General features: G+C 45.2%; 1 protein-coding gene across 1 annotated transcript; it reads left to right on the top strand.

Moving 5' to 3' along the window:
- Positions 1-4,508: 4,508 nt before the first annotated feature.
- On the top strand, positions 4,509-6,191 carry LOC131881418 (uncharacterized). The gene is made up of 3 exons (XM_059228267.1): positions 4,509-5,204; positions 5,364-5,425; positions 5,607-6,191. The coding sequence occupies exons 1-3, from the start codon at positions 5,082-5,084 to the stop codon at positions 5,779-5,781; spliced, it is 360 nt and encodes a 119-aa protein (XP_059084250.1). The 5' UTR covers positions 4,509-5,081; the 3' UTR covers positions 5,782-6,191.
- Positions 6,192-10,550: the final 4,359 nt, after the last annotated feature.

Raw genomic sequence — 10,550 nt, 5'->3', positions numbered from 1 at the left:
GTGGTGCGTGCGGAAGGCCCGTGGTTGCAGTGACCCAACCCGTGGGTGCAGCGGAAGGTCCGTGGATGTAGCGGTGACTGGGCCAGGTCGACCGTGGGGTGTCCGAGGCGCTGGGGGAGACATCAATGCCTGGATGGTTGGTGAGGACCGGTGGACGTGGTGACCCGGATGGAGGATGGATCTTAGTCAACCCCTTCAACGCCTAGTCAATTCTTCTAGTCACCACATTATTCAACTCTAGTCATCTATACATTATTTATTTCATGTCTATATTTCTCTAGTCAATTGTATGTAACTCTTGTCATTCCCACCAAATCTTCTGTGATATTTTTGTGCTGTCCCCTATTGTCGACCCTGCCCCCCCCCCTCCCCCAGGAAGGGAGATGTTATATTCTAGTCATCCGTCATCATTTACACTTATTCCTTACTCATGCTCCCACCACTTCATTGCCTTAGCTCAGATTTCTCTGTATATAAACTCCTCCACAAATAAGCAATAAACATCTAGTCAACAGCCACCCTCCGGCAATCATACAACCTCCGATCATTTCTTGGACTAACCAGTCAGTTGGGCAATTTGTGCCCAATTTGGCCCACACTGCCCTTGCACTTTGAGACCTTTTGAAGAAGGACACTGCCTTCATTTGGTTGTTCAAGCATCAGGTCGCTTTCAACGCCGTGAAAGCCATCCTCAACACACAGGAGGTTCGATTTTGGCTCATTTTGATCCCGCACTCCCTTCTCTTCTTTTGACTGACGCCTCTTGCTTCAAGGGATTAGGGTATGCCCTCCTTCAGACGTATCCTACGTATCCAGTGAAAACTGGTGCAGTGCGGATCTTGATATTTGACAGACGCGGAGACACGCTATGCCGTATGCGAAATAGAGGCATCATCCAATTCACGGTCATAATGGACCACAAACCTCTGGTTGGAATTTTCAAGGATTCAAACTTGGCATCCATGGACAATCCCCGTCTTCAAAAGATTATGATGAAACTGGCGGCTTATACATTCAATGTCCAATAGATCCCAAGCAAAAAACATCACGCGGCCAATGCTCTTTCTTGCTTTCCGCTCCTTGACATCCAGGAAGAAGATCAGGACGGACCAGTTCTTTCTGGATTTGATTCGATCCACTTGGCCACAGTTTCTCTCAACTCTAAACCTTATTCTGCCTAGGCCTCAGTGTCTGAAATAGCCAAAGGGGATGTCAGCTATCAGGCAATCATCTCCACTTTTATTTCGGGTCAATCTCCTAAATCCTTACCTTGGAGTCATCTGTCTAAACTGCACTTGAAGCAATTGAAGGCCTTGTCTTTGGATTACGATACCGATTTACTCATTCTCCAAGGCCATCGGATTGTTGTCACTACTGTTGCCCGCCCCACCATTCTTCAAGATCTTCATATAGCCCATCAGGGTATCCGGCGTACCCGTGCCTTGGCTCGCAGCCTTTACTTCTGGCCTGGCATGAATAATGAGATTAAACAAATCATCAGTTCATGTGCCACATGTCAGGAACACCGGCCGAGCCAACCGGCCTAAACTCTGGTCCAATCTAAAGCATCCAGACCTTCTGGCCTGGCATGAATAATGAGATTAAACAAATCATCAGTTCATGTGCCACATGCCAGGTAGACCTGCCGAGCCAAGTGGCCTAAACTCTGGTCCAATCTAAAGCATCCAGACCTTTTGAATCAATTTCGGTGGATATTTTCGACAGTGCAGGTCAACACTATTTGGTCTTGGTGGACCGCTTTTCCGGTTGGCCATGCGTCGCCCACTTGTCCAAAATTGACACGCCAGCCATCGCCAATACTTGAATGATTGGTTCACATACTATGGGATTCCTCAAATTCTTTGTTCTGATGGAGGACCCCGATTCCGTACCGAATTGGGAGAGTTTTGCCGCTGTCTGAACATCGCCTATGAACTCTCGTCTGCCTTCCATCCTGCCTCCAATGGTCATGCCAAATCAGCGGTCAAAGCCATGAAGGCCCTCCTGAAAAAGCATAACAATCATTAGCATGATTTCAGGATTTCTCTCTTGGAATGGAGGAACACACCTCGCTCAGACGGCTTGACCCCTGCTCAATGGCTGTTTGGTAGTCGCATGCGGTCCTGTACTCCCGGCCACCCAACGACGTACGCTTGCCTCTCCGATTGAGACTTGGTGACTGCCTTAGCCAAAAGGGGGTAGGAGGAGATAAAGATCAAGGATTGTTTCAATCGCCGTGGAACCCGGTACCCTGGTCACACTCCAGGATCCCCGCTCAAAAAAGTGGAATTGGTCCGGCGTGATTCTTTGACCTAGATCTGATGGTCGATCTTACGAAGTGGACCTCAGTGGTCGAATTTCATTTCGAAATCGTAGATATCTTCAACCTCAATTTTCCATTCCATCGGTCCCATGTGTCTCCTTTCGGCCACTCATTTCGTCAGATGGCCACACACGCATTCAAGACCCCTTTTCAAATCCCTTGCCTCCGGTTGTCCCTCTCTGCAGTTATCACTTTTGTTTAAACCATGGAGGTCGCAATTTAACTGGAGGTCTATCAAATTGTCGCAGTATACCCTGGTAGGCTTTGATCTCATTAGGAAACGGGGCTAATACGATGAGTTAGGCCTTACCTTGGATCTGCTTTCACCCTCCATCCTGTTTAAGAGGTTACTGGTGATCATTTCCAGTCAATATAGTCCAATTTTCACGTAAATTCTTGTTTATAATCCAAGATGATTGACATTGGAATTCCCGGATTGTGTAGTAGTTGGTCCATTTTTCACATCTGATTCAGTTTCAAGGAGTGCTTGAATGTTTCTGGCAACCACTCACATCAAAAATATTTTAGACCTTTTCACGAATTCTTGTCACTTGTAATTTTTATTCGAACAAGTCAAACTTCATGGTTCGTCCATCTTGTATCACCCGTTTACCTCAACTTCACTTGGACAGCTGGAAAACTTGAACAATAGGAAAAAATCCTGGTAGACAGGAATTCCTCCAGCTACAGCTTAAAACTGGCCATATTCCTCCCTATAATTTCCAATGCCTATGGCGAGGGAATTTGCTTGGCTTGGAGAGCGTGACCATTATTTTTTTCAATTTCTGGTCGGGAGGTTGAGTTCAATGGTTTCTAAAATTTCCGTTATGCTATTGGGGTACATTTGGCGGCGTCAAATATGTCCAGTGTAACGTCGTCCATGTTTAAACTTAATTTGAAATACCATGTGTCGCCAAGAAGAGAAGAGAAGCCAAGTGGGTTCATGTCAGGGGAGTTGGGGGGCCAGGTCTGGGGGTCCCAAAGGCCACGTTATGGGTCTTTAGGAGGTTAAGGGTTTTCTTGGCCTTGTGGGCAGGGGCCGAGTCCTGCTGGAAGATAAACTCGCTCCTCCCGGCCTCGGCCTTCATCCACGGAAAGACAACGGTCTCCAGGACATAGCAGTACCTGTCGGCACCCACCCTCTCCTTGGGGTTGAAGAAGAAGGGTGGCATCACGGACCCGTTGCTCCCCACGACGCCAGGGTCATGATAGAGGCTGGAAACTTGGTGGTGTAAACGTGGGGAATATTGGACCTGTCTGTGGCCCTCCAGCGGTCATTTTGTACATCATAGGACCTGTCAACTGTCCAGTTCTTCTCGTCGCTGAAGAAGACCATTCTTCTGCCATGAGACTTCAGGTTGTTCAACAGTTTTGCCCCATTCAAGGTCCTCTTCTCCTTCATGGCGTCAGCTAGGATATGGCGAGTGTTAAGCTTGTAATTGGACATCTTCAGGTCGTTTTTGATGGCCTGGTTGACCGTAGAGATGCTCACATTACGATTCTTTGCGAGAGTCGACATTGGAGTCCCTGGATTGGCCTTGATGGACTTCTTGAGGCCGGCTACAAATCTGGGCGTCCTCTTCTTGTCACTTCTGGGTGGGTGAGGCTTTCTCTTGGTCATACCCTCCTCTCTCCATCACTTGTAGACATCATACACGGTGCTCCTGGGGTACCCAAGGGCCTTTGTGATGGCAGCGGGACCATGGCCCGCGCGAGCAAGTTCGAGCACGATAAACCTTTTTTTGTCCTCCGTTGTTATTTGTTGACATTATTTCCTGAAAATGATATGGTTTGAAAGCCGATAACGCAACTTTCAAATGAGACCCAAAAGTACTCTCTAACAACTCTACTTTTTGATCTAGATGCTCTTAAAAATTGTCCGGATTTAGGTGAAATACCCTCTAATATCCTAATACTGTGGAAGTCTGCTTAACCGGGTTCTTCCCAAGTGTGTAGAATCAGGCTTGGTGACCGTCCTCGTATTGATGGAATCTGCCAGTTATTCGTTCCTTGTGCATATGGTCAAGAAACCAAATGGTGAGTGGAGGCCTTGGGGAGATTATGCAGCCAAGAACGCGTAAAATACGGTCAAGTCCTACTCGCTCCCCTCTTTACATGACTTCGCATTCAACTTCCAAGGGGCTAGAATATTCTCAAAATTCGACTTAATCTAAGCCTAGCCTATTATGGAATTCCAGGAAGTGAAGATGTTGGGCAGCCCTTCCAATGTTTTATCGACGAGGTTTTTCACGGTTTGCCTTACGTTTTCGTCTACAAAGAAATATGTAAGCCATCCAACTAGTGGATAACGGGTATTCAGTTCTTTTTGGAAATTACACAACACCCTGTGTTGCAAGATTTGGGCCCTTGCAACCGAGCTGCTGCAAGCTTGTGTTGTGGCCTAGGGAGGTCCAAAACAGCCGTAGAACTGTTCATGGGTGGTCAAGGGAAATCGAAAATGGGCGTTGTTGGTGAACAGTGACGTGATCCAGAGATCAGGAGAGCATTTCTAAGCGGGAGTTAGCGATGACCGCTCTCTGGGAGGTGGAAAGGTAGAGGTAAAAATGGCCAACGAAGCGTTTGCAATTCCCAGATGCAGCCAGCACAGAACAAGCGCTAGGCCCAGAATGCTTGTGATGGCCTGACAATACAAGTGCGGGATCTGGGGGAGAGTTGACTGGTGGATTTGGCTCAGTTGTGGAACCTTATAGGCCGGGCACCCCTCGTCGAACAGAACATCCAAAGGTATTCAGAAGGCATGGTCGGGTGCCAGGTGTTGGACACCTTAGTGGGGAAGGATGGCGAGCTCGAAGCGGACGTGAACGTGGACAAATGTGATGCTTTTGAAGAACTCTTTATCAGGACATCTGGGCAAATCAAGGTATGTATGTATATATGTATTTATGATCAAGCATTTTTATAAACACTTTTTGAGAAAAAAAAGATAACTAAAAAAATCATTGCATTTGGATTGCTTACACGGTTAATGTCTTTACGTAATTAGTTATGTCTTTCTTGAATCTTTGCTCATTTCTTTCAGCTTTTGCTTCGTCTGGAAGACTTCCAGAGTTTGTTGGCACTTGGGACAAAGCATTGTGTCAGGTATTTTTTCACGTTTGGAATAGCAAGGTTGTTTTGATCCAGGTTGACATGACAAATTAAGATACCCAGAACTTCAGATTGTTGGAGACAGAGGGAATGTTGCCTTGGGTTGCTCGATATGTGACCATTAAGATTTCTTTGCACATAATTTGATTAACCGTTCGCATTTTGGTCTCTTTAGGCAGGGCAACAATTGGGACATAATCCGCCAACTTCTTCCCAGAAATGAATTTCATCACCTAGTTCAGAACCACCTGAATCTTATCCATAAGAGTATTGAGCGGGTCATTTTTTTGATCCGGACATCACCATACAAAGCTAGTCCATATGGAATGTTTGAAGAGATGAGACCATGAGTTATGGGCATAATATGCCTGTTGGGAAGATGGACTCCTAGGTGTCCGAGGATTCCAAGCCTCTGGACGGTTGTTTTGACGATTCTATTTTCATGTGGTTTGCCACTAAGATCCCTGGTAGCTTCTATCCCCAGAATGTTCAGCGTTTCGCCCAACTGAATCATGTTCCCACCAATGCAGATGCTTGGAGCACTCAAAGACTTTCCTTTTCTCTCAAGAAAGAGGAAGCCAGTCTTCTTATGCTCAGCTAAGAGCCAGTTTGAGTCTCTAACCCAAGATTGAAACATATTACCGACATTATACCAGCCTTTGAGAGCTACCCATGAAAGAAGAGACACCCATTGGTGGATAGGAGGGCCTTCATCCAACGTGACCACGTTCAAGTTGTATTATGCAGATCTCCGTGCTTTAGACCAAGATTGTGTGTACATCGATACCTGTTCCGGATTGATGTTGCACCAAGAAGAAAGGATACGGGACTGGCTCGTAATTGGGCTCCAGAATAAGGTCATGCGACAAGAGGTACTTGAAGCGTCGATTAGCGAGTTGATGTTGAAGTTTGAGCTGAAAGTATGTCGTAATTCAGAGGCAAGTCAGTGGGTAAACAATCAGCTCAGTGGGAGCTCGATCAATGGTACGGGGAAGTGATCCACCTCCAAGGACAACAATTTGAAGAGGGCAAGAGCGAAGAAAATGAGCGTGGGAAAGGCCAGTGGATAGCCGTGCAAGAAATGTGGCTTACCAAAGGAAAAACATGGCGATGCGTGCTTTGCGTCTGATGCAGAATGCTTGCTTGGTCGCAAAGTAGGGCACACAAAACGAATGTCCCCATTTCTTGGTGCAAGAGCTGGAGGGGTCAGGACTAAGAGTGGACTTCAATAAAACTGTCTTACCCTCAGCTCCATGGGCAAGCCTGGCGAATTAGTTAAGATTACCACTAGTGATAGATTGTAAACCAAGTTAAGGCTCGGTAGGGTACCATATTGGTAATGCATCTGCTTTCCAATTTGCGAAACCAGGCTAGACAAGTTCAAGATTCTCTGTGGTATTTGATTCCAGCATGTGTTGTTGCTTTATCAGCTTAAATGGGCGAACTTACGATCATTCCCGAGGGTATGGTAATAATTAATGTGCTGTGACAAAGAAGCGGGAATATCCCTCAATTGGGACACGCAAAATCAGATGACAGGCCGAGCAAGAAAGCTGCCATCTGGCTTCGTAAAAACAAAACGGAGCAAGCACCAAGTCAATGGATTGGTTACCAAAGTCTAGCGCATTTTGTTGCGCCGTCAGGGTTCAAGATTTGAAGGAGTTGTGCGGGGCCGTACCCGCTGCTCAATTGACAAAGACTCGGGGGCTCGGGGGCTCTTGTAGTAGCTGATTGGTCTCCGTTGAAGTCCCATGGCACCATTCAGTTAACCTTGAGAAGGGGTGCCAAGAAATATCAAAGCAAGGAAGGATGTGTAGCCTTAGGGCTGCTACCAAAGGGCTGGCCTATGGCAGAAATTCAAGTGCTTTCCTTGACAACTCAAGGGAATCCAAGGCCCATCATCAAGGGCATCAAATAGGCAAACAAAACGAACGAGGGAGCAACTAGCGGCTTCTGGACGAATTCTCAACAGTGTTTGACGACAAGGTGCCCCTACGAGCAACAGATGGGCCGCCTATGAAGATCCAGTTAGAAGAGGGAGTGATCCCAACCCGAAAATATAAGGCATACTCAATCCCTGTCCATTGGAAAGATCACGTGAAAGAGCAATCAAGCACAATGGAAGATCAGGGAATCATAGAAGATGTGCCTCTTGGCGAGGCTCCAGAATGGACGCACCCCATGGTGGTTGTTCCAAAGAAGAACTCGAATGAACCCCGCATCTCAATTGACTTCACAGCTCTAAACAAGTTCGTGAAGAGGCCAGGGTACCCAAACAAAGTGCCAAGAGAAATGATAACCGAAATCCCACATGGTATGGGCGTCTTTAAGACGCTAGACTCGGGGCACGGGTACAGCAGGTCCCATTTGCGGCCGAATCCAAGCCGCTTACTACTTTTATTACGCCGTGGATGAGCAAGTGGTTTTGTAGAAACGTCATGGGGTTGGTATCAGCTGGTGATGAACATAACCGTCGTGGAGATGAAGCACTAGCAGGCCTGGACAATGTAGCCAAGGTCGTAGAGGACATATTGAGTTAACTCATGGGTTGGGATTTGCCTTGTGGCAAGAAGAGGAAGATTCGAAGTCTTGGAGACTTCCACAATGTGGTAGTAGAGCAATAACACCCACCGAATCCAAATACTCAGCCACTGAAGTAGAATTACTTCCGGTAGTGTGGGCGGTGAGGAAAAGTCATTTATTCGTTCGTGGAACAACATTCGAGTTGGTAGTGGACCACAAGCCGTTGGTGTTCATCATCAACAACAAAACCTTGGCTGATATCGCAATTCCACAGATTGCAAGATTAAAGGAAAAGCTCCAAAACTCAACACCTATGCCATTTTGGAGGCAGGGAGTCAAACCTACAACTGTGGACGTCATCTCACGGTTTCCCGTCTCCAAGCTCAGAAGATCTTGCCGGCGAGTGAGATGTCAAAGATTACATTAAGAGGATCGTGGAAAGAAACGTCAATTTGATCAACTTCCTCCAACCTGCAAAAAACGCAGAAAAATATCACATTGACAAGAGTTCATATCTCCGGTGAAAAGGATCAAATTTATTAAGGTTAAGGGATCCCTTTGTGACATACATGATGTCAAGTCGGGTGTTCTTTAGGGCTCCATTTTGGGCCCCTCCTTTTTTATAACATTCGTTGCCCCGCTTCAAAAGCTTAGTACGAGTATTACTGCCAGTCTCTCTTCATATGCTGACGATACAGAGTTAGTTACTGGTAGGAATGGCCAAGATTCCACTAGCCTAGAAAAAAATCTACTCTTGGGGTGCTGAGAGGAATATGGCCCTGAACGGAATGAAATTCCGCTCAATGACCTACGCGTCAACTCCTTTGAATATTCCACTCGTAGTTATTGGAGGTAAAGATATTGTGCAGGTTTCATCTATGAAAGATTTAGGTGCAGTCCTCCAAAATAATGGAAAGTTCGATGAGCATATCCAGTTGAAGGTGGGTAAAGCTTTTCAAATGTGCGGTTGGATATATCGCACGTTTAAATCCAGAGACAGCATCACGATGCTAACTCTGTTCAAGGCGATTGTTCAGCCACATCTTGAATATGTCTCACCCATTTGGGCTCCAATGAGTTCAGCAGGTTTGCAAAAGGTCGAACAAGTCCAAACATGTTTCACTAGGAACATCACAGGAATGAGAGAGCTCTCATATTGGGAGAGACTAAAATAGTTGGGACTGCACAGTGTTCAGAGAAGGTACGAAAGGTATCTGATACTGTTCGTCTTCAAAATCATCCAAGAGCTTTGTCCCAACCCAGGTTTTAGAGTCAATTCTATTGACCGTAAGGGCCTTATGTGCGTTTTGAGAGCGCCTTCAAGCCCTCGAGAATCCAGGCTAGTTCGAACCATGAAGTCCACTTCTCTTCTCTCGGCAATTTTTGCACAGCAGAAAAGCATATGGAGCAACTTTGATTTTATTGCTTTTTAGTATTTTAGCCCATGTAAAGAACTTACATCCCTAAAAACATTTTAAACAAGATCAATATTTGAAAATTTTATTTCCTTATTTTTTTAGCCATGTAAGTTCTTTTCATGGGCCAAAATACTATAAAGGAATAAAATCGAAAGTGCTCCCTTTTTCTATGAACGCAAGTTTCTGTAACCATGATTTCAAGATGTTTTAAAATGTGCTTTTCACCTCTAAGTTATACCCATCTCTGTGCCTACCTTATATTTCAATTTTACGTTGATGTAAAGACAAGACTATATTTCTGAACCCAAAGAGCTAGAAGATTGTGAAAAACAATAATCAAGTATTTTTTGAATAAAAAGCCACCATAATACATGAATAACCAAGCAAATAGAACTTAAATGCATTCACGGTCTGTGCCCAAATCCAGGTATTGGCTCAACGTACAGTGAGTGTAGCGGCATTACATGTAGCTCGAATGTTGACATAAACTCTAGAGACCCAGCGGTAGTCAAGAAAATAAAAAAGGCATTCGCAGTAAATCATGCTCCGAGACTCTGCAACCTCCTACACCCGGACCTGTGGCAGCTGTTCAAAACAATTGACCACGTCCTCTCGTTCAAAACCCATTTGGATCAGTTTCTGTCCAAAATCCCCCACCAACCCCATGCCCAGGGATTTCTTAGACCGGCTAATACCAGCTCACTGGCATATCAAATATTTCAGTATTGTTCTTGACCATTTCTTGTTATGCCTTGTTTTTATACATTCAGACATGACAGTTTTTACATTGAATAACATTATTTGTATCGTTTGCAAAATCGGTAAACTTTAAAGCTACAAAGAAAATTCTAACTAGTTATAACAAATCTTTACGTTTTCGGAACCCATTTTGGCTGATTTAATAATTGAAAAACAACTATTCTGATCAAAATCACAAACTATTTTTTCCGACCCGGAATAATGACATTCTTGCTGATTTCTGGTATTTCTTGTACCAGTTTCTTTCAATTCACAAGATGTGTCCCTTGACCATAGCTTGACCTTTGGTTTGCGTAATCTGTCTGCTCTTGGTGCATCAAGCATTCACGGTCAGGTGTACCTGTTTTAGTGGTTTGAATGTGCTATTCCTAGTTCTTTATTTCTCAGATATTGTCTTAGAGTTCAGAATCATCCCTTTG

Source organism: Tigriopus californicus, chromosome 5 (assembly GCF_007210705.1).
Source record: "Tigriopus californicus strain San Diego chromosome 5, Tcal_SD_v2.1, whole genome shotgun sequence".
Lineage (NCBI taxonomy): Eukaryota > Metazoa > Arthropoda > Copepoda > Harpacticoida > Harpacticidae > Tigriopus > Tigriopus californicus.
The sequence above is the reverse complement of the archived record's forward strand: the minus strand, read 5'-3'. Positions and strand labels throughout refer to the sequence as shown.

Excerpts from the sequence above, each read along its gene's own strand:
- LOC131881418 (XM_059228267.1), top strand. The coding sequence starts at position 5,082 with ATGGTCGGGTGCCAGGTGTTGGACACCTTAGTGGGGAAGGATGGCGAG. Across the intron at positions 5,205-5,363 it reads GGACATCTGGGCAAATCAAG|CTTTTGCTTCGTCTGGAAGA; the intron begins GTATGTATGTAT and ends CATTTCTTTCAG. Across the intron at positions 5,426-5,606 it reads GGGACAAAGCATTGTGTCAG|GCAGGGCAACAATTGGGACA; the intron begins GTATTTTTTCAC and ends TGGTCTCTTTAG.